Genomic DNA, 24,639 nt, shown 5'->3' on the forward strand with positions numbered 1-24,639 from the left:
GGTTATGAGATGCAGCCATTGTAACCAGCTCTGTGGCAGTACATGCAGGTGAATGGTGCCTGGCAACTCTCTATGCCGCCAGCTCCCTCTGCTGGCAAGTCCGTAGTCATCTGGCGCCGTTCATCAGTGTGTAGCCTTACTGTAATGAATTGTAGCTCTATGCCACTCAAGGTTGCAGATTGATTGACGAGTGGATGTCATATTACTGGTTGGTACCAGCTAAGGTAAGCACGTCATATTTTCTTTTACAGGAACAAAACATCATTGGATTATGATTTAAAAATACAAAGAAATTTTAATAAAATTGAACAAACCGATAGGTGCATAATATGACCATGGATGTGATTTAAAGTTTTTTTTCCTTCATTTCTTCTCGACTTTAACTCAAGGCAGAATGTGGAAAATCAAAGTCCAAAGTGGACCCACAAAAGCTGGAAAAATAACAGAGGCCACAAATCCATTGAGTTTGTTCTTAGAAAATCTTTCTGTATTTACAGGTTTGAACAGACAAGCAGGTACAGACAAAGAGTGCTTATATACAGAGCAGCACAAGATGTTAAAATGAGTGCTAAAACAATACAGTATTTACAGATGGATTACAGTGGAAAGTACAGACTAAGAACAAGTTTTATCACAAAACGTCTGGTACTCTACACAGTATCACAAATTCCATGAACTGTACAGTTAAAAACCAAAAAATGGTAAATCTACATGAAATCCAATGTTTCTCCAATTGAGAAGCACTGAATTATATATATTTACATTATATATACATATTATAGTGTATAAGCATGTATGTTTTCATACATATATAGCTACCTATGGTGCAAAAGCAGCAAAAGAAATTAGAATGTATGGAATTCAATACTACAAAATAAAAGGTTTGTGCTAAATGGGCTGACAAAAAAAAAATGTTACACCATACATGACCAATATACTGGCAAAAGAAAAATTGAGCATAGGTAAATAATTTTCGCTCAACGTCCGGTCTGAAGTGAACAGAGGGTTACTGGTCAGTCATTCAAAAACAGAAGAGATTGTCAAAAATACTTCAAGTTCATGCAAAGATATAAACCATTAAAAAATAAAAAATAAACTTTTCCCTGTTGACCAACCAGCTGTGCAGCTTTCCCTTCATTGTGACTTGGAAGGTGCAAAACAAAGGAGGGAGGGCGGGACTTCCTGTGCAGGTTATGGAATAGAGTTGGAGCGCAGTACGGGCACTTGGTGGGCAGGGACAGTCTCCGTGTCAGTCTCATCCTGGCTGGAGGGGCTGCTCACTGTGGCAGTGTTGGGTGGTGGTGGTGTGAGGGTGGTGGTGGGGGCGGTGCTGGTAGTGGTGCTGGCTGCACTACTGCTGCTGCTGCTGGTGGCGCAACTGGCGGCAGGCGTTGTGGTCGGCTCCTCTTTGGGCTGCTTACTGGCAAATTCTGTGATGCTGAAGACAAACTGGAGGCAACCCAGTTTGATGTAGCTGCCGTGGTGGAGCAGGGCGGTGCCCTCCCAGCCCGCCCCGCTGCCTCCTATCAGGCTGGAGCTGCTTGCCTTACAGCTGCACGACAGCTCCGAGCCACCCTGAGGCTGGCTGCTCATCACTCCACCAGCCGGTAACAAACCCACCACAGAGCTGGGACCCTCGTCATCCTCACGCTTCTTACTGCGACCTGCACCGAGAACACAAGGAGACAGTCGCAAACAGGCGCCCACACAAGCTGTGACATGTCAACACTATTACTACAGTTTAGAAAGGGAGGAGGAAACGGCAAAAATGGCAGTCCTCCATTCATCTGAATGTGGGTAATGCGTTTAGGCTGCAGCAGTGGGGATCGCTGTGTATGCCGGAAAAAACTGGAGCGAAAGGATGAAACAGAATCAACTTTTGGACAAACGCAACAAAACGTCAGACCTCGGGGGCTAATGACGTAAATGACCAGACGAAATCAGGCAGCGACCATCAGACAAAACACAATGGAGCGGGGAACAAAATGGAGACACAAAAAGGCTATTTAGGTGACACTCTCACACTGCTGCAAAAAACAAAGTTGAGTGCAATGCACCGTGACGTAGATCGCCTTCAAGGCCAGGCTGATGTTGGAAGTCCCCCTAGTGGACAGAGCGTGCAACAACAACAACCACATGCTTATAGTGGCATTGACCATGCATAAGCAGAGTAGTGTAGTACATATTAATCACAGGCTGCATTTGAGCATTAAATATTTGAATATTGAAAAAAATAAATGAAATTTGAATGGTATTATAGAGGATATAGTGTAAATGCAGCCTAATGCCAAATTTCCACTGCATGGACCAACCCGGCATGCTTTTGGTACCAGGTACTTTTTTGATTTTGTTTTCCAGTGCAGATAGTAATAAGGCGTTGCATTTCCATGTTACTCCATGAAATAAAAAGTGGTTTGCAACTTGAATGTACAATCTGCCCTAAACTTCACGTTAGATAACAGTCCAGGCCTGAAAACATCTACATGGCAATATTGACTCAAGCCACCTGCCGGCAACAGGAAGTCAGCCTTATGTCACAAACATCATCTGACTTTATGAAACTTACATTGTGCGGTCCACACTTGATATTAATGCTGCCTCCTATATTTTAGCCATGCCTCTGGTGCCACTGATAACCCTTCAAACTGCACAGACTATGAATACTGGAGAGAACTTTAAAAATGTAGGTGTGTAAGAATAGGGGTGGGAATCACCAGAGGCCTAATGATACAATATCATCAAGATACTTATGTCACGATACCATATTATTGCGATTTTAAAGATATTGCAATATTCTGCGATATATTGCAATTTATTACCTTTTTTCCCAATTCAAATATTTCCCAATTTCAAATGATGTCCCCAAAAGGAAATGTTGTCATCGTTTCATCTGTTTTATCTAAAAAAAGATACATTTCTCTGTTGGTTCATCTCACTCCAATTTAATTGCTGCAAAATGGGATTGTCAAGCAGACAAACTGACCAACACATATATAATAAAAGATCAATACTTGGCGTCTGTGTATCAATACAGTATTGCCACGGAAAATATCACGATACTATGCTGTATCAATGTTTTTCCCCACCCCTATGTAAGAATAAGGTACACTACTAACGTATGATGCCTTGGACTTTGGCAACCAGCCCGCTGGGTGGAGATGGCGAGGCCTTCTCTGAGAAGTCACACGAGTAGAGAACGTTGTCCACGGTGGTGCCATGCTCGCTGTAGTTTAGCAGCTCATAATGCTTGGTATTCTGAAAAGGACACACACATATTTACCCCATGTCCAACAACAACAGTAACTCCATTTATTTAGTAGAGGTGGAGAATTATGGTACAGTACAATGACATATTTCTACATTTAAGCAGTATAGTAGTTTAAAAGTCCATACCTCGTCATAGAAAATACAGGCGTGTTTCCCCGATATGTAGTTGCAATGACCATAGTTTGTAAGGCACACGTCCATGTCAGCACCTTTACAAAAACATTAAAAAGTTAGTTTGTTTTATAAAAAAAAAAACTCAATAATGATAATCTCAAACAAACATAAGCAATGCTACACCTCTACAGAAATCATTGCTGCCAGTTTAAGTCGTGTGTCAACACCATTTAAAAAAAAATTTCACTGAGAAAAGGGAACACTTGTCAACATGTCTTTTGTCATATGACCAGGTCTTAAAAATTAAAAGATGAATACAAGGTATCAACTGTCACCAAAATGCAAGTTCAACGCCAGGGCTGGATATTGTCTATATTATTGCTAATACAGTACCCAAGTTTTGGTACACACCAAAATAATACTTATTGGGATACCTTACTCTGAGAAATACAAACCAGTTTCTAAAAAAACAACAACCACCACCTCTCTTTCATTCAACAAAAAGAAGCTAAAGTTGTTAAATGTTGTATCAACCAGAGGTTTCCAACTTGGGAGGAGGTCACAAGCTCTAACTGAGGGCAGAATGATAGAGAAAGACAGAGTGGCGACACTCCCATTGGACTCTGTTGCACGCTTTTTGCCGCCTACTTCTGGGGTATACAGTCTTGCATAGTTCCAAACAATCCATTCTACGGTGTTGGGCATCATTCATTTCCATTGCTGGCCATTGAGTAACTTCTGAGGTAAGTTGATTAAATAGCTACCTCTTTTGAATTGTCAACTGTATATTTTATCAGAGGCCCGTTATGATGTATATACTGATATTTATTTGTACGTGCACAGCGTAATTATATATATTTTTAACATGGAAAGACTATCCTTGCGTTCTGCTTGGTTATGTTGGATCATCGGAGGATTCGGGGCTACACAGAGCGGAACAGGCTAAGACGTTATCTGACTGCTGCAGCTCCGGTGGGATAGACCGGGGTCCCGTGGTGTACTGCAGGCCTCCGGGAAAATGAGGAGCAATACAGGAGTCATTTAATGGTAACTATTATTGTTTAGTTCAAAGTAATCTTGAAAGGGCTGTTGGACTACATGTATGAATACAAATTATTCCACACAAAAAAATATCATAAGCCATGATGAGCTTTAAAATGTTTATTACACAGACAGTAGTGTGACTCATTTCTTCCCCAATTTAATTTAAACACTAATTTGGTCTCTGTTAAACATTTGTGTGAATTTCTGGTTAACTAAATTGTTCCTCTTTATTAGCACCAAATTAATTATTTTTTGTCTCCACACCCACACACAAAAAATAATATTTCATTCATTCATCCCAGCATAATGAGTTGTTATTCTTTAATATATCTGATACTTTGTGTATGGCTTAGTCTTAAAATTATGATGGTTGTGTGGTCAACTCATGCCTCATCAGAAGAAGTGGGCTGGACACTAAATGCTGAATGGACTATTGCTACTCTGCTTTCTCAATCGCTCTGACCATGGGTAAGTGAATCGGAATTACAAGCAAAATCAAGGAAATCCAATAGTCCAGTTGCACAAAAAAAGAACATCTTGAGTTGTCTTTGATTTCAAAACAGAGATGTAGTAAGGTTAAAGTTAAGCCACTAAAGCCAGTAGCCTAGTATATAAGTAATACTTATACATAGCTTTCAGTTGTCAACCTACCACTCCAGATATAAAACTGACATTTACAAATATGCAATAACAGTCAAACAAGTACTTGGGTATGTGTTTTCATTTATATTTACCAATATCGCAATCACTGCGGTCAGTCCCATAGAAGAACTTGACAGCGCGGCATGTGTTTGGAACTATACAGGCTTAGAACCACGTGAGTGTCAACTCTTCTCTCTCTATGGCTCTGACTGAGGGTTCCAAGATCACTGCCAGGACAGGAAATACACACTTCTGCTACAACAATCTTTTAAATCTTTTCTGTACACTTTTCTATTTTTTTTTTATTGTAAAATACTGGGGTTTGGAGTTTTATATCGCCCAACAATCTGCAGCTATAGACACAGAGTAGCTGACCTTTGAGACACCGTGGACACTGCCAGAGTCGTAGGGCAAACAACACTGACAGGACCTAAGGTAGCCTTGAATTGCATCTTGTGAACTCATTTTCAAGTGCACCTTGAGAAAGTCAAGCGTACCCTTCTGCCATCTAGTGGTTCTTGTTTTTGTTGTTAAAACAGCAATTGACTGTTAAAATAAGTTATTATTTTAATTTGACCATATGGCTTTAGCAACAAGTAAGCCATTCTTTAACGTCGCCAATGGTCGTTTTGTGCCCTGTTCTTTTTAAGTATCGGTTCAGGCACCGTGTAGGCACCGTTTTAAAAGTATACTGTAGTTTTACACTGGTATCGAAAAACACCCAACCGATACCCAACCCTAGTCACAAGTACACACTCCTCTTTAAAAAAAGGGTCACAACTCAAGCCAAAAATGTCAGGAACATCTGATCTAAATACAAGAAGTTTTAAAATGTTTGTTTCAATAAAATAGTTTTAAATTGTCAAAATTAGGATTCAAAGAGCAAGCTAAGAAAAGCATTAAACTGAGCAAAAGCATTTGAGGGCAGTTTTTAGTATTTGACGGTTATATTTGGTGCTACAGACACATTTAACTTAATTCTGTTATAAAGTATTTGAAGGTTTGATACTCGACATAGCAGCACCAGGGGTTAAAAACACGTATCAGTGAAAACTGACAATGTCACTCTGCAGAAGCACATACAACGGCCCATTGTACACAAAATGCAGTTGGGTGAATGTTTTTGAAGTCAGTGTGATGTCTTACCCGATCCTATGTACAACGTCCTATAGCACATGCTGACAGCTCCTCCTTTTCCTGTCAGAGGGTAGAAGACAGCTCGGGCCTGCACCTTCTTCTGACCTGGTAGGAAGAGGTTCAGGTAGTAAACATCGGAAATAATTGCCGAAAAAACTCTAAATCAAATTAGACATGAAAATAAAACGAGGGCTGTCAAAGTTAACAAATTAAGGCAAATTATTTTTAACGCCACTCATTTCTTTGACGCAATAACGCCGGTTCTGATATGATTTCTAAAGTGTATTAACTACACTGCAGACTGGAGTCTCTGAACAGGTCCAACAGAGGGTTGAATGTCCAGGTCCATGTCAGTAAGTCTGGTGCATGAAATGTCTGTATCCTCACTGTGCTGCATTTATTATAAACAGTAATCTCTCGCTGGCGTAACAGTGACTTCTCACTCCCTCTTCCTCTATTGGCAGCTCTCGTACTCTGAACCTCCAGCAACTACGGTTTCCCTTTCATGATTTCCCCCCCGTTACCAACAGAAACAGTGTGTTTATTAGGGATACGCTGATGTGAAAATGTTGGCGGATACCAATTACCAATATTAACAGTGATGATATGATCTGTATGAACAAGTTTCTATGGTAATCATATTTTGTACATACAAAAAAACGTGTAAACACTGTGAATTTGAAAAAGTAATGTATTTGCAAAACATTTGGAAAAGCCCATAAATCATAGATTCCAACAGGTACCGCATTGTTGCATTTCACCAAGTTACAGGGTCACCATGAAAGATGTAACTAACAGTGTTAGTTTTGAACTACTTTTATAACTTGTAGCAAGTGTATAACTTAAAGGAAGTCCAGTTAAACTCACAACCGTGGAAAACGTTTGTATCATAAATCAATAACTAAGGATAATAAAACAAAATATCCTGTTTAGGTTGTATGACTAATGAGGGTTTTCCAGGGCTGGCAAGGGAGAAATCACATCATATGAGAATAGCTGGTCCACCTTAAAACGAGCCCACCTTAAGTTAGGGAGTCTGTGCTGAAGTTGTCGCTAGCTCTGTGATTGCTAAGTCCTTTCACTTTCTTTAACCTGCAGGCAGCGAGCGAGACGTGGTCCTTGGCATGGGTCTTAAGGAGTTGTAGCATTTATTCACCAACAGATAAACTGTACACACTCCGGACCGCTAACGTTATTAATGTTCACTCTCCATCGCTCTACCGCACACCTGGTGTCACTGCCCCCGTTTAGACTGCTTGCCAGTATCACACACACACACACACACACACACACACACACACACACACACACACACACACACACACACACACACACACACACACACACAATCATCGGACCGATGCTTAAAGAGACGATTAACATTGAGCGATACCAATATGGTTGCCAATATACGATGCATTCCCTAGTGTTTTTGCAACTTCAGTAATATCTGCTGCCTTAAGTTCAACAAACAGCTGCGCTCGCTCACCGGAGCAGCTGAGTCTGAGGCACAGCAGCCTTCAGTGGTGTTGATAGACGTGTAACCAATCAGATAGTGCTGTGGGCAGGACATTGAGTGAGACAGACATAGCAGTGACTACAGACAGAGTGGCGGCTGCATACACTATAAAGGGAATTATCTCCACCAGAAATGTTGTACTTAAACAGAGTTTCCCGGTTGGAAAAAAAGATAATTATCAGACAACAGAAACACTGCGGGTTTCTGGACAATATTTGTATTAATTAATGTTTTATTAATTATTGTGTTAATTAATTTTCCAATAATAAAATATACATTCTTTTATATAAAGCAAGCATATTTGTCCACTCATATTTGTCCACTCTCATGTTGATATGAGTGTTAAATACTTGACAAATATCCCTTTAAAAAGGTACATTTTGAGCTGATAAAAAAATAAAAATAAATAAAAGTGTGATTAATCATTAGAACTATGGACAACAATGTGATTAAATATTTTTAGCGATTGACAGCCCTAATTACAAATACTTACTCTAATCAACAAGAAATTAGTTTGTGTTTAAAGGAATACGCCACCGTTTGTTGAAATAGGGCTTATCACGATCTACCCTGGCTGTAGATAGGTGGGCCAATGCATTTTTTGTCTCAGTGCAAGTAATTAGGTTGTTTTTTTGTCTTTTGTTGGCTCACTTTTACTCACAACATGCTAACCGGCAACATAGGATTCCATTTACTACGCTAAGCTAACTAGCGGCGGCGCTGCCGGTGTTGCACCGCACTGAAACAATGCATGCACAAAAAATGCGTTGGCCCACCTATCTACAGCTAGGGGAGACTGTGATGAGCCCTATTTCAACAAACGGTGGCGTATCCCTTTAAGTTTTAATTGAATAGCAGGGTCAGAGGTAAATTTATGTCTTACTGTCATGGCAGGGTGATGGGGTTTTGGGGGCAACACTGGTGGCTGGGGGAGGCGGTGGGCTGGGCACTTTTGGGGGGAAGAGCTGCTGGATCCTCTGCCAGGCCAGGAGCTTGATCATCTCTGCATCCAGTTTGTCCAGCTCAATCCCTACACACACGCGACACACACACGTGACACACACACTTAGGAGATATACTTTGATTTCAATCACAGACATGACATATATACAACACAATGATTCAGTATCGTCACTGTTGGGTGAGCAAACTTACCTCTTTCCTCATCCTTTCCATCTTTCATGCAGCTGGCCAGGTTAGCGATGGAGGAGAGAGTGCTTGGCAGCAGTGAGCCCATCAGTCCAGGACCAGCCTTTATGTCTGTAGAGGAGAAACATTCAACATTCATTCTTTTGTTTGTTTTGTCTTGTATGTGTTTTTGTGTACAAAAAAAAAATCCCTTCCCAAATTTCATTTTAACTTCAGCACATTCAGCTCCATCACTTTCTCTTGTTTACTTGTTTGTCCTATCACACTGTTTTGCTGTGACACTTGAAACAGCTGTGGAGTTGTTGCCAGTGACCACAGGAGGGAGCTGTTGGGCTATGGCCTGCTATAAAGTGTGGCATGTGCTATTTTGCAAGTATTGTATATTGTAATGTGTGAACACTAACAAGCTGCAAAAATGACCACAGACTTGATTTAACACCCTTCAACATGTAAAGACTCACTGTTGCAGTGTTTCAGAAGGTACAAATGTTTGGTATAGAATCCACCCTCAGTAGCTCAACATGTTTTTGCCATTTAAAAGACAATGTTTTTTACAATCATTAAGTCGTTTGGACAACCTAAGCCTGGCCCATTATTGTTGTTCAGGTAGACTTTAATTTTCCTACACACAAAAATGACCTCAAGCACATCAACTACTGACAGAAAGAATAGGCTAAATGTATAATAAATTCAAGATGCACCATATAAACTATCTGACAAACTATGACCAAAGTACTGTTACAACAACATCCTGAGAAGAAGCCAACATAATAATAATAATAATAATAATAATAATAATGATAAAAATAATAGTCGGATGCGTTTTTAAAATTTGCCCCATCTAGGCATTTGCTTTCCACATTTTAACTAGTTGAAGTTGAAGCATGGCACCAGACTAACTTCTTAACTTTTCTAATTCGGGAGAATTTAGCGACACACAGAATAACTGTTCCCAGACAAAAGATAATTTACCTCTGCCAACCATCTCAAATAATTAAATGGCAAACAAATAGCTATATGATCTCTTTCCCTGGTTTTAAAGGCTGCATTACAGTAAATAATTTCTAGATAATTTCTAGATTAGCAAATTTTAATTTTTCATCAAACGTGCTAAACTGGATAAAGTCTTATCTTGCAGATAGGGTTCAGTGTGTAAGAGTGGGTAATGAAACATCACCCTTTATGATTAATGAGATGGGTGTGCCCCAGGGTTCAATTTTAGGACCTCTTTTGTTTAGCCTATACGTAAATGACTTGCCATCAATTTGTATAGGGTGTGAAGCTCAGATGTATGCAGATGACACTATAATATACGTCCATGCAAAAGCCAAAAAAGAAGCAACTCTTAAACTTAATTCAACAATGGAAAATGTAACTACATGGCTTGAAAATTCTCACCTGTATTTAAATGTAGCAAAAAATTGTTTGTATGTTTTTTTCAAAGACACACTCCGCTTCAGATTGTGAGCACAAAGTTTATGTGTCTGGCGAGAATATTCAAGTTGTTTCTCATGTTAAATATCTTGGTATCATCCTTGATTCCAACTTGTCTTTCAAAAAACAAGTGAAAAAAGTAATTTGAATAACTAAATACAATATCGCCAATTTTAGGTATATAAGAAGCTGCCTAACAACTTCAGCAGCAAAATTATACTTGAATTCAATGATTATTCCTCATCTACTATATTGTATGACAAGCTGGACGCAAGCAAACGATACAACCCTTAAGCCTGTTCTTTCTCTGTATAAACAGGCCCTCAAAGTGCTAGACAGAAAACACAATAATTATCATTATTGTAAAATTCTTAACAAATATGACATCCTTAGTTGGGAAAATCTAATTAAATATAATGACATCTGTCTAATGTTCAAGATCCTAAATGGTAAAGCTCCTCCACCACTCAATTCTTTTATTAAACAAAAAAACTCTAAGAATAGAACCACTCGGTCTGTTCTGAGAGGGGACTGTGTAACCCCTTACAGGTCCAGTTCCTTTAGTCAATCGTGCTTTTCTGTTAGAGCTTCTAATAGGTGGAATACTCTACCAAATGAAATAAGAAACTGCACCACCTACCATAATTTCACACAAAGTCTCAAGACCTGGCTCTTGGATAGTCAGACTTGTGAACATTTTTAGTCTCTTAGTATTTTTTTATATTAATGTTGTTAGTATTGCTAACCTCCTGCTAACATGTTTAATGTTTTGATATCTTGCTAGGTATTAAACTTAGCTCGCTTTGCATTGCTTGAATATGTATGAATAACAAATTTGTATTTTAAATATTTTTACCATCATATTAACCTGTCCTATATTAACGCATCCCCCACGAGTGATGTAACTTATTTTATCTTTTCGTTATGGCTTGTTATTGTTTTGCATGGTTGAACGCTGTTAGAAGATGGCTTGTGGCCTATGTTGCTTGGCCGTGCTACGATGGTGTATAATATCTTGTACTGAATGTGAATGCTGTTTGAGGTTTAGATATGCTGGTGCTTTGCTGCTTCTTGTGGCTCTGCATGGGAAACAGGGATAGCTTCTCTGATGCTCTAGCTGTCTGTGTTGTGTCTTGTTGACTTCTGTCTGTATAATTGAACCTGTACTAATGTCCTGCTTCTTCCAGTTGATCTGGTCTAAAATCATCTGGCCAAAAGGACTACAGTTGAAAATTAGCCGGCTGGCTAACACTGGCACATTTACAGAAATGTTGATTAATCTGTGTTGTCCTTTATAAATAAAAATAAAAATAAAAGAAAGAAAAAAAGTGGTGACATTTCTGAACTTAGCCGACTGTTCTAGCTGTTCTATTATTTTCAATCAGCCACTTGATTGATGATTATTTATCTAAAATCTAATTGTGAAAATATTGTGTGAAAGCAACAATTGTCAACCCTACAATATTGTCACAATATCGATATATTTGTTAAGGAACATGGTGATATGTGATTTTCTCTTCTTCATATCGCCCAGCCCTATTTGGGAGACACAGGTGGAGTAGCCACAGAAGAAAAATGCACACTTGAATTTACACAACTTTAGCTTCTGGCGATGGTTTGATCTCTTCCAACACTGCAATGCAATCATGCAAAACTTTCAACATGACTTAATTAATCAAATAATTCCAAAGTGGTAACTTGTAATGTGTCATTTTCAGTGTTTTTAAATGTTTCAGACTAAATAATGAAAATAAAATACATTTATCAATTAATGAGTAGTCTATACCGACAACGTTTCATTTACGGGATTGTTCCGGTGCCGCCGGAGATTCAACCGGAAGTCCCTCATTTTCAGCCGGATGTCCATTACCTTCCACTTTCTTTGTGTTGGCATTCTAAAATCCGGTCGATTTGGGAATCATTCTCCAAGCTAAAACCGACAATGAAATTATACGTATCTATTTTTTTTTTTTTTAATTCTCATCACGACAGCCAGACAAGTTCCTTCCCGAGGCTATTTTGCAGCGGCACCGTGGCTCTGTCTGGCGCTTAGCACCACCCAAGACGATTGTGATTGGTTTAAAGAAATGCCAAAAAACCAGAGCACGTTTTTCTCCCATTCCGGAATGTGGACTAGCCAGACCTTCCTTTGCAGCGCTGTGGAGGAAAGTCTGGCTATGTGAGAATAATAAATGAATACCTAATTAGTTGTGTTAATGAATAAAGGCTGCTATATTGTTTAACAGTTATTTTTGCAATCCCTACAGAACCTCAAATGAACCTGGGAAGCCCATCAGCAGCGAGCAGTTTATTGGATCAAGAATGTGTACCTGGAGTGGGTAATGATGACCCCAGCTTGGTTGGATCGTGCTCCTGGTTGCCTTTAGATGGTGTGTCTGAGCGAGCACTGCTGGTGATGGAGTAGCTGGGTTTTTCATCGCTGCTCATACACTCCTCCTGGAGCTCTGTGTGGCTCCTGTGGTTCTGCTGGCTGCTGTGGGGCCATATCGTCAGGGCAGTGGGGCAGATTTTCTGAGCACAGGCCTCTTTAGTGCTCTCAGGTTCCTTTTTAACAGTTTCTGCTCCTATGTGGTTCACCAGCCCAGAGGAAGGAGCAGCGTCTGGGGGTGTTGTGCTGGGCTTCAGTCTGTGCTGCAGCTCAGCCTGCCTGCAGGAGTCCGAGCCATTGTTACAGTCTACAGGTCCGTTGGCTTTGAGAGGCTGACACTCTGCTGCCAGAGGGCCGTTGGGTTTCTTACAGTTCTGACATGGTGTTGTGCTGCACTTACAAACACCCAGCACGGCAAGGGTGCCCCTTGAAAGAAGGGGCCCCTGGGGGTCATCCGGTGTACTGCAGGGTTTAGAGCAGGGGTCAGGGGAAGAAGTCCTTCCTAAAGAAGCCTGAGTTTTCACGTTCTCTGATATGACACATGCTTTAGGACTGGCTTTCTGCTCAGAAACCCACTCTGCTGACGATGTTACTGATGACAGGGTGGATGCTGTGGATGAAGCCTTCTGCTTGATGGAAAGGTGTCGCATGATGCTGCACTGGAGGGCGATGACATCCTGAAGCCACTGTTCAACACAGCAGAACAATGCTTTACAACACAAGTAGCAACCACCTTTTTCTTTTAGAACACTGTATGGAGAAATTTAGGTCACAGGACGGAATCAATATGATTTTTCTTTACTGCCGTTTGAACTCACAGACTCCACAATGAAGGCAATTATCACCTTCAAGCCATATTGCTGTTAAATATCACAATTTCTTCAATTGACTGTTCTTGCAGAAAACAATAAGCGATGAATGCCTCTCCCTGCATTGACATCATCCACATACCAGCTCACAATCCACATTAATTATGTCTTTTATGACCAAGTGAACACACTTTTGATAAACTGCGTCATGTTGTTGTCTGCCTACCTCCTGCTGCTCAGTCTCTGTGGTGAGGTGCTTTGAGGGCTGACGGTCAGGCACGCCGCTACAAACCAGCTCCAACTGGCGCACCTCTGCAGGAAGCAGCATGGGGGGAGGATTCTGGTACTGGGACTTGATGGCATCTGGCACCTGAATCCAAACAGTGATTGTTAAAAAATTGTCATGCCATAAATTTTCCTAATCAATTGTGTTGTCTCTGAATGAACAGGGTATCTCACATTTTGATTGTATTTGGATAACCTGTCGTAGAGAAAGGTAGAAGAACATATGAATACATTCCTGCTCAAATTTCATTTCAGAAGCTATGATAGAATTCATTTAAAGATTTTTTTCTGCAGTGTTATGTTTAGAACTGCCTGTTGTTCCAACTTTTCTGTTCTGTTAGCATTTAGCAAGAGGAACCCAAAACACACCTGCACAAGAATCAATTGTAAAAAAACAAGAATTCTCACTTATTGTATAAATCAACTTCCCCCATCACCACCTGTGCATCATTAATTTCTCTAAGCAATTCAGAGCTGACCACACAAAAACTATTTGGGATTTCCATTACAAGCCTAACTCCCACACTGAGGCAACCAGTCTACCTTGATGGTCTTCCTATTGTGCTGGTGGGTTTTGCGCCGGTTGGGTGTATTCTGCCGATGGACTCTACGTAGGAAGTCCAACTTGACGGCGTGCTGGGACATCCTGTCCTGGAAATGGTCGAAGAGCTGACAGCGACTGGACAGGCTCAGGCTTCTCTGATTCAGCTGGACACAGACAACCATTTGAAATGGGAAACTAATCATTCTGTTGCACCACCTTGGCTAATACAACAACGACAACAACAACAACAACAGCAGACGTTGGTTAAGCTCTGAGCCAAGACCACTTCTCTTACCACTAAGTGTTCGACATGGTTTGGACACATCCATTTGCCAGCAGGTAGAGCTGTGAGCGGAGGGTCCAGACAGTCCATGTGGAACAGAAGGGGACAATAGTCACACTGGATAAGTGGAGCCAACCTGCAACTCCTGTTAGAGAAAATACAAGAACATCAGTACGAGATATGAAACATGTCAGGTCTGTGTGCACATCTTTGTACATACTGTAATCTGGCACTAACCTGTTGCATGAAAAGCAGACTTTGACTGGTAGAGGGACCAGACCATTGGGATCCAGCTCATGCTGAGGCCTCCTGAATGGCTTCCCTAGTAGCTCCTCTTTCCTCCTCCGTTTGCTGCTGCCTAGAAATCCAAATGAAGGAGGAACATTTAAGAAACAATCCAACCCATATATCGTTACACTGCCAATGTGCCAGAGAAGTCAAGAAACCAAATTTCATCTGTTGGTAGGCCGTCAACAAAACTGAATATTTACCATGACATTTGAGGTACCAGAATCATTTTTAAATATTAACCTCAATTATAGATGGGCTGGAATGTCTGGGCTTCATAATGCTCCAGATGTCATCTAACATTGGGTTTGTAATTCTTTAAGGTATATAGAAATAGACCAAAAAAACAACATAGATGGCGAGATCAAAATGGAAGAGCCATTTTCCCTATAAAGTAATTATAAGTAAATAAATAAAAAGTACATCAAATAATTTAGGGGTGTTTTTTTCTTCTTCACTTTTTAACATTTGATTACTCGTTGAAATGAATACAGTACCATTTCACAGTTAATGTCTGGGAACTCATTATGACTGACTGACTGACCTGGTAGTGCAGTGGTGCAGGTAAGCTCACTAGGTAGCTGGAACTGCGTAGGGTTTCTCTCCATAGCGGCTGCTATTAGCAGCTGAAAGGGCCTCTTGAGGAGGCGTGGAGCCGGAGCGGAAAGCATAGCACCCTCAAGCTCTGAGCCCTGAACTTCATCCTCGGGCTCTGCTGCCTCCTCCTCCCCGTCGTTCTGCTCCTCTGAGGGAGTTGGGGTGGACGAAGTGTTGGAGGTGGGTGTTCCGGGCCGGCTGCTTGGCCTGCTGCTGGTCCTGCGGTCCAAGAGGCGTACCTGAGCCACTCGTAGACCGGGCCCTGCTGCTCCGGCCCCCGGAGGCAGGCCGTCGAGCCGCAGTGGGCCGGCATTGAGCTCCAGCTCCACGGCCGGGGACACAGAGTGCTTAGACGAGGACTTCTCCGGTAGACCGTTGGTCTGTTCTGACTTCTGCTCTCGCTTCTAATGCCAGCAAACAAAGACCAAAAGACAGATTTATCAGTCCGAATAGCATACATGCAAATACCTTTCTTTACATTTTGCCAGTGGGATGACAGTAACATTGGTGAAGGATTGGGTGTGTGATAGAGAAGACCTGCTACCCACCTTCTTTCGAACATTGCAGCGGTGACACATCCATTCCCCTGGGGGTAGCATTTCTTCACTTAAAGGTGGGTTGCTGTGGTAAGAAACATGTTCAGTGACTTGGCTCATAATGCAGGGAAATGAATTAACATTATCATTCAACATCCATCTATACAGACTTGATATTATGCTTCATGATGAGGTTGCATGGATTATTTGGTTAGAACCATATTCCCCCATATTACAACAGTTGGAATATGATTTGTTAATATCAGTGTGTGAAGATTCCAAATATTCGAAATCAACTTTAACAGTAATTATACAGTTTACATTTAAATAAACATTTTCACCATAGTTCAAAGTAAAAATGACAGACGGGACACATCTGATGTCAGGACTATAATAGATAGCCTAAAATCTCACAATCATAAGCAAAATGTATCTAAAGTTACCCTCTGTAATACTAACTTTAAGATAACACACACATTGAAGCAACATGTATCTACCCAATATGCAGTGTTATCAGATAATTACAAACTGTGAGGATGAAGCCATTTACAGGCTTGACCATATATGGATAAACGTTTCTGCTTGGCCGTTTCCAAGTGACAGTCTAAATTCAACTGTTCCAAATGCCAAAGTTAAAATAATCATGCAAGCAGATGTTTAACGGGAGCATTGCAAAGCGGGACCGGCGAAATGCTACAATGGGACGACCTTTAACATGTCCACAACAAACACTGCCTTGACGCTACTTCATCTTAGAAAATCACATAACATTTCGTCCGTGGAATTTATGACCATTTTCCTCTTAGCTGAATTTTAAAAGGTTGATAAGATGGCGGTGGCATAGAAAAAAAGAGCAGGGAGGTCGCCATATTGTAAACAGAAGCAGTCTCGACTCCATTTTTAGCAGCAGCGGCTCCACTGGCTGCAGCCGCGACAGGAGGGGAGGACCGACTGCAAGCTAATTCTAGCCATTTTCACAGACATGACTACACTTCTTTCTTTAAGCCCCTTTACGTCGTATTAACATGCCTTTTCATTGACAATAACGACTGAAAAAAACTTAACAGAGGCCCTACTATAATATACAATCAACCTCATCGGACGAGGCACCACATATCTAACGGCACATGTTCTCCGAAGAGCAATGAAATATAACGGTTGGCTACTTTAAGTCACTCGACACCGACATAGATGTAGTTAACACAATATAAGCTTGAAGCCCCGGGCCGTGCAGTAAATTAAAATTCAACTTTACCAAAGGGCTACACAAGGCTCGCTACCGCCCTCCTCGGTTATGTTGCATGGAGGAGTGGCGTTACAGTGTGAATATAACTATGGGGGGAACCACCGACGGGTTTTAGTTGAAATGTCACTAAAATAATTGAACAATAACGACTGGTAAAATGTCTCAGGGGCAGGATTTAATTAACATATTTCCAGTGATATGTCACATGGTCATGCCTCTGCAACACCAAGAAGAGCAAAACATAACTTCATCAGAAGAATAACCCCTTTTGAAGTTAGCATTCTTCATCTAGCTAACGTTAACTTATGCATGCAGCTAACGCAGACTCAGAATTGCAGTCGCTTGTCTGTTTCACACTTAGCATGCATGCATAACGAGTCCCTTTGCGTTCTGCCTCTATAACTTACCAGCATTGGAGGTGGAAGGCTGCAGGACAGTGGTCACAGCACAGCAAGTCGCCCCCCTCCCGGCAACTATCACAGGTGTCGTGGTTGGTGGCCCTGCCGCTCCTCCGGACGTCTCTCACCAACTTCCGACTCCTCTTCTCTACGTCCTCGGACTTCGGGGGCGCCAGCAGTGTTTGGATTTGCTGTAAAAGTTGATCAACTCTTTAGTATGAAATAACGGCAGCCCGGCTGATTGTTTGTCTAAATAGTTGGCTAATATGCAGGTCTGTGGCCGTTGTGCCATTCGGGGAGATCGGTAACGTTTACTTGTGGCCTCCATTATCAACCCAAACTATTACATTAGCTAACCGAGAAATGCTGGACAGCTAGCAATGGTGGTCTGATGATAATGACAAATAATTCTAAGAAAAAGACATTAACGCATTAGCATAACGGACTATTTCACTTAATAAAGGCCTTCGAGCAGAGCAACCTCACCTCCATTAAGCCCCCAGAGGTATCCAAATCGTACACAATCGTCGGGGTCTCCATTTTGTCCCACATTCATCCAGATGCAGACGCTGCAAAAAGGAATTTGCAATACAAATGCCTACCGAGCACACAACACAGAGTATTTCCCGTAGAAAATATATTTTCCCAAATGTTTTGACCAGCGGGTGGCTAGCCAAGCGATGCTAGCTATAGTTAGCTGGCTAAAGGAGCTAACTACGAAGGCAAGACGTTAACCAGTCAAGGTTGTGAAGCTAGCGAGCTCACTAGCTTGTGTTGTGGGCTCCAAAAAGACAACAAAAATCAACGATAATCTTGCAAGTGAGACACTGGCTTCTTAGCACCACTGTTTATGAGCTGCGCCAAGCCTATATACAGTATTTTATATCAATAGATTGTTGCTGTTAGCTACAAAATCCATCTGCGGCCTAGCTAGCCAGCCATGATTCTTGCTTCTGCTCCTGCAAAAAGGAGCCTTGTAAATCTGCAAAACCCTGCGCTCCCATTGTCAACAGAAGATGTAGCTAGCCAAAAAATACAGAAGGAAATTCGTCGTGGCGCGGTCCAATGCACCGTTTCCAATAGCGTTCGGAATGTATAATCCTTAAATCAGGTATGCGGAGATGCAAATTTGGTTGATGTTATTGTTGTGAAAAAGACATCTACACTGGCTACTAGCAACATCCTCTGCCAGTTGGCGCAACCGCGAACCGCCGGACGCGCATGCGCATTGGAACGGATATAGATAATTGCGAGGAAACAAGGAGCGAATAGATTGTGTACATTGTATCCGGCTACTACTAACGTACTAGAATTATACCAAATATTCTCTAAACCATTTATGATTATACTAATAGACATCACCATTCCTGTCACGGTATACTTCTGCTACTAGCCATCACTAGCTTTAAGCTCACTATCTCCATACTGCTGCTACTGAGAAGATATTAACTGATAACTTTAGCGTTACTTGTATTCATAGCCCTATTGTTAACGAACGTTTAACACAGCCTACTAAACCAGAATACTGACTAACGTTACTGTAAGTCACTTCTGCTTCTACAATTGAATTACTACAGCTGCTGGCTGCACCTCGCAACTTGTCCATAGTGTTACTGTTCCTTTGCTGGTCCTACGTCCTAAAGTGACCATTTGCACACCTTCAGCTGGTATTGATCGTCTTACCACAACTAACGTTATTTAGAAGAGTAGGCTAACACTTGTTTTTGATTTAAATCCCCTAAAAAGGCTTTAGCTAGTTTTTCGAGATACCCCTACCTGAGGTAGAACAGAGCAACTGTGCTTTTTCATAATTTTGTCTTTTTTTCCCCTTCTTTTTTAAATGAATTTTTGTCTAAAATTATTTTATTTGTTTGATGTTTTGGATCCTCCTCAAAACTGAAAATAGCTTAAATGTAGGCATTTGTTTTAATCGCATGCAGCCTGTCTCTGGAAATAATCAGAATTTCACCAAATTTGGACTGGAAGTTTGTAGACAATTATTGCACACAATAAAGCAAACATTTAATTAATTGCCTACCTTTGTCCATCTAAAAAATGTATACACTTTTCATAAATTCATAAGAAATACAAAATCCAAAAGGTATGTGTATATGTCTGTCATTATTAAAGTAAAGAAACCAATCACAAAAAATCTAACTTTTATGTATCAAAAATTATTTTATCTTAATATGAAAGTAGTTTTTGTTACTATTCACTTTACCCTGTGACGTCACCAGTCCCTAACAGGTAACTAGTGCAGCTAGTATCAAACCGTCATATGCAATGGGGCCCTATTTGTGTAAATATATGAAGAGAAGGACACAAACCACAGATTAAGCCAAAAAAGAATTTAATGTAACTATATGTATTATATATATATATGCAAGAAATTTATATATATAAACATTTCTTTTATCATTCTTTCTTTATGCTAGTGCAGTACCCATTTGGAGCATTCCAGTTTGTAGGCTATCACGTGTCCGTTCAAAGCCGGTTGCTTGGCTTCTGGTATTGCTGCTTGCAGCGTTGTCGGGGAGCGTGCATGTTTGGAATGCGTCCCTATTCAGAGTAGGTTGATTGCTTGCGTCCAAGGAGCCTTTAGCCTTTTATAGGTTCTTTACTTGGCCCTTCGAAGTGCTGCTTGCGGTGTTCTCAAGAACCGCTCCTCCAACTGACTTCACACTCAACACTGCACTCCCTTGGGTCCTCAGCAATACACCTGCCAAATGTGAAGTCGATCGGATGAATTGCTGTTGTGATATACAAAGACCAGTCATACATGCATACATTGATACACAAACATATTCCTTCCTTTGATGCTGCTACAGTGCCACCTATTGACCAGATGGCACCAAATGTGTCAAGGCTACTCAGACATCATATTTATACATTCCCACCCAATGTGGTTGCAATATAGGGGTGGATGATATATTGACTCAATAACGTTATCGCAATATCATGTTGCGCAATATTACATCAAAAGGGGTTGCAATATTTGCAATATTTTGTTTATTTTGTGGAGCGCTGCTTCCCATCCGTTGGCTGTGTGACTTAGTTGTGTTTGATGTAGAGCCCGCTTGAAACGCTATAATGATCATTATTGCAATTTCATTGGCCAGTTACCGTGCTACTTGCACATGTTAGTACACGTCAGCGCACGGGTCCACTACGTGACAAACCCTATGGAGCATACCACGTGTGTGCATATTTCAACAGTGACAGTGTAAGTGAAGAAATAGATAGAACGGAACGAATCAGAGAAGAGAAAGAAAAGTTGTGTCCTATTCTCTTTATTTATTTTATACTGTACAACCAGTAAAACTTGTCCTGTTCTATAGACATGGTCATTATTTATTTATACATGTTGTACCAGTCCAATATGACTGTCAGTTGAAATAAACCTTGTGTTGTAAGAAAACTTGTTTCATTTGTTATGAATCTATTTTGATGCATTTGCCCAGAACTTAAGTAATTTTACATATGTTTAAAAATATCAAAATATCTATATTGCAAAATTCATAATTGATATCACAATATCACATTTTGTCAATATTGTGCAACCCTATTGCAATAGCACAAAGTGTTTAGAAATTATGACATTTTCATATAATATAAGCCCTGCCCATAGTGTATGAGCCAACTCTGAGGGCCGGCTATAGCTAAACTGTATGGAATATGAAAAATCCCCCAAAAATAACTGTGTCCAGCTTGGTCAAGAGATATAATGTACCAAATTTGGTGATGGTTGCTCATAATCTCTAGGAGGAGTAGCGAAAAAACAGATTTGGACACTATTCAAAGTGGAAAATGGATCGAGACGCAAATGAGCGTCGCTTATATGTATGGTGCTAAAACAGTATCATAAGTATTTGTAACTTGTGAAACACAATGCACAAATAAATGCAGAGTGATCCATATCTGTAAGTATAATGCACAAATAAATGCAGAGTGATTTGTATGTGTATATCTGTATCGTATCTGTGCCTATATATGGATAGATTCAAGCATTTTGTTTCTGAGACACAGGGTTAAAAAGTTACAGGCCAAAACACAAAGTTCATTGTTTTAGCAGGGGGAGCATTAAACACTTCATTTCCTGCATTCTGGTGAATTTTTATGCACCTATTTCTACCTTTTTCTGAATTAATGTATGCTGGAAATATCTTTATGTAAAGGGAAACACAGATTACAATCCAAATATAAAAACATAATGGAATATATTGCAGTAAGGCTCTCAGGCATTCAGTATTGCTTTCAACTATTTATTCTCCTTTGGATAGACTTTTCTAATTATATCTGAGTCAGCACACATGTAGCCTAGGCATCATTTACTCTTCCCTCCTCTTTTGGGTCTTTTGTTGGGGAAGTAACCTCCTTAAAGGGGTGATAGAATGATTATATAGGGTATTTCACACTGTTCCTTAAGGTCTCCTAATGGGGTATGTAACATTGGTTGGGCTGAAAATGGCCTGGTTGATATTTAATTGCAACACATTCTCACACCCAACTCGTAAAATAAGGACGTTCGATCAGGAGCCTTTCTCGTTCTTATTTGACGTTAAAAGTCTCCTTTAGCGTCTCATGTAAACGTGCTTGGTCGCCACTATTGCCGTCCCTTTTTCGTCCCTTTTGACGCGCTTGGTCGGGACGGGTGAACGGAATCGCGGAGGTTTAGCAGAAAAACAACGGGGAAAGGATGCCTCAAAAGCCGGGAAACACACCCAACCACCGTCCTTACGCAGCAATTTCCCATTACATACCACTCGCTAAATCTCATCCAACTGCGGCTCTACCTAGTACGTTACACAAATACGCCGAAGGGTGCCTTTTTCGTCGCATCAGACGCTGAAGGACACTGACCAAACGTACTTATTTTACGAGTTCGGAATGAGAACGGGTTGTTAATTGGCCCATATGCATGCCTGTGTTTTGGCCCTATTTGTAACAAGAGCTTTTCTTCCAAATATGGTATGCTCATGAATATTTAGATGAGCTGCGCGCTGATTGGTTGAGCAAATCCCCATACACACATTAGAGAAGCGACAGAATCTCATATTCCAGACACTGCAATGTTTCGTTACCAAATTCACTTCTGAGACTGTTTTATGCGAGAAATCAACTATATAAAGCTCAAATATGGGCCGTTTTACGAAAATTGATGGCTAATTGCAAATTTGGTAAGACGTGTCAGACTTTAGGAGCTCCACACAGTCTGACGAGAAAGCAGCAGCCTGCTGGGCTCCATACCCAGGTCAAAGTCACCCTTTGTGGATTACTGCACTACCGGGGCTCCGCGGCCGGCTGCTGGCATAAGTATAATATATTTACAGTTTGAATTTCGTCACGGCACTTATATCACAGCTATCCCAAGGTCTTACAAAGCTAACAAAAGCTAATTTGAATTTAAGGCATTTTTATGAACGTGAGGGGTCTTGTTAGGAGGAGCAGCTAGCTAGCTATGTGTCCCATTCAATACAATGGGAAAATATCGCAGCTACCTAGCTACACTTTCGGCATAACTATAGTATATTTACAGTTTGAATTTCGTCACGCCACTTATATAACATCTACCCCAAGGTCTTATAAAGCTAACAATGGTGTCAGATTTCAATTTAATGAATTTCTGTGAACACTAAGGGATTCGTTAGCTGCGACTGTCCCTTAAATCCTATGTGTACAGATTGCGGCTAGTTAGCTTCATTTTCGGCGTAATTAGAGTATATTTAAAGTTTGAATTTCATCACGCCACTTATATAACCTCTACCCCAAGGTCTTATAAAGCTAACAATGGCGTATCAAGCTCGCTGACCGCGCTCTCACTCACACACACCGGCCATTTAGCAGGAAGAGGGGAGCTGCAGGCCCTGGAGCTCTGTCCAGGCAGCGGCGTTTGGTAGTCCATTAACCCAAAAAACAGTGACTTTACGCGGGTATGGAGTACCGTGGGCTGCCAGCTAAATCTACCTCACAGCAGGCCGGGGTCTGTGAAAGAAGGCAGGCCAGGCAGTGAGGCAGCAACACAGGCAGCACCGGCCACTGAACTCCGACACACAGTCAGACAAAATTTGCAATTAGACATCAATTTTTGTAAAACGGCCCATATTTGACCGCTACATAGTTGATTTCTCGCATAAAAAAGTCTTAGAAGTGAATTTAATGGTAAAATAGCAGATGAAAAATGTATACAATTTCTGAGATCTGCATGACCTAGATTCAGAAGACTACCTGATCTCAGGTCAGTTGTGTAGCCTATGTAAATGTTGGGGCATGACAAAGAGAGAGACTAGAGCCAAATGAGGAGTTGACGTCAACTCGGCGGCTCGTTGAGATTTGCCCGTTTTCAGAGGCAGTTTCAAATTGTGAGATTTGCAGAGAAAAGAGGTGTCAATGGGATTTTGAGGTTCTATGTATTTACCCACTAAACTGTCATTATTCAACTATGACAAGGTAAAATCGGTTTATGCCCTTTAAATGTGCATATGACAATTATTCAACTCAATGATACATGAATTCATTTTAATGAATTAATAAAACTGGACTGTTATATTTCAGATGTGTTTGAGCAATATTTCTGCTCATGTTCAAAACTTTGTGCACATTCAAAATATATCTCATATGTGCTCTCTGAGATTTGGAGTAGTGATATTTTGAGAAAAATAAAGTGAAATAGGCTATTACAAGAATAAAGTCATAATATTTCAGAAAATAATCTACTTGCCCCATAGTCTGCTGTGCATTATGTGATTGCTCTGCTGATACGGTAGATCTCAGACCTCCTGACAGACACAGAGCCCCGTTTGGGTGTCTGGTCTCTGAATGAGACAAAGTTTAGGGAAGTGGCTGTACGCTGCTCTACGTCGGAGGTGGAACACCGAAACTACTGCAGAATTACACGGAGCACAAACGGGACACATCCGCCGCAGCATCTCCACAAAAAACCTAAAGCTGCACAGACCAC

The 24,639-nt window shown here is 40.8% G+C and overlaps 2 protein-coding genes across 2 annotated transcripts in view; both read right to left on the reverse strand.

Moving 5' to 3' along the window:
* Positions 1–460: 460 nt before the first annotated feature.
* phf12b (PHD finger protein 12b) lies at positions 461–18,889 on the reverse strand. Its single transcript, XM_039777980.1, has 15 exons — positions 18,168–18,889; positions 17,691–17,872; positions 16,050–16,122; positions 15,449–15,905; positions 14,854–14,974; positions 14,629–14,761; positions 14,333–14,497; positions 13,731–13,874; positions 12,637–13,381; positions 8,879–8,983; positions 8,607–8,753; positions 6,214–6,309; positions 3,394–3,476; positions 3,117–3,255; positions 461–1,664 (listed from the first exon to the last, which is right to left on the reverse strand). Exons 1-15 carry the CDS (start codon positions 18,231–18,233, stop codon positions 1,192–1,194), a joined length of 3,129 nt encoding a protein of 1,042 aa, XP_039633914.1. The 5' UTR covers positions 18,234–18,889; the 3' UTR covers positions 461–1,191.
* Positions 18,890–20,225: 1,336 nt separating this feature from the next.
* The window catches only part of sez6b (seizure related 6 homolog b), a 327,905-nt gene continuing 323,491 nt past the window's right edge, over positions 20,226–24,639 (reverse strand). Inside the window, exon 14 of the mRNA XM_039778005.1 lies at positions 20,226–20,400. Within this exon, the coding sequence (XP_039633939.1) occupies positions 20,288–20,400 (113 nt within the window). The 3' untranslated portion in view covers positions 20,226–20,287. The remainder of the gene's footprint in view (positions 20,401–24,639) is intronic.

This window comes from Perca fluviatilis, chromosome 2, assembly GCF_010015445.1.
Source record: "Perca fluviatilis chromosome 2, GENO_Pfluv_1.0, whole genome shotgun sequence".
Taxonomy (NCBI): domain Eukaryota; kingdom Metazoa; phylum Chordata; class Actinopteri; order Perciformes; family Percidae; genus Perca; species Perca fluviatilis.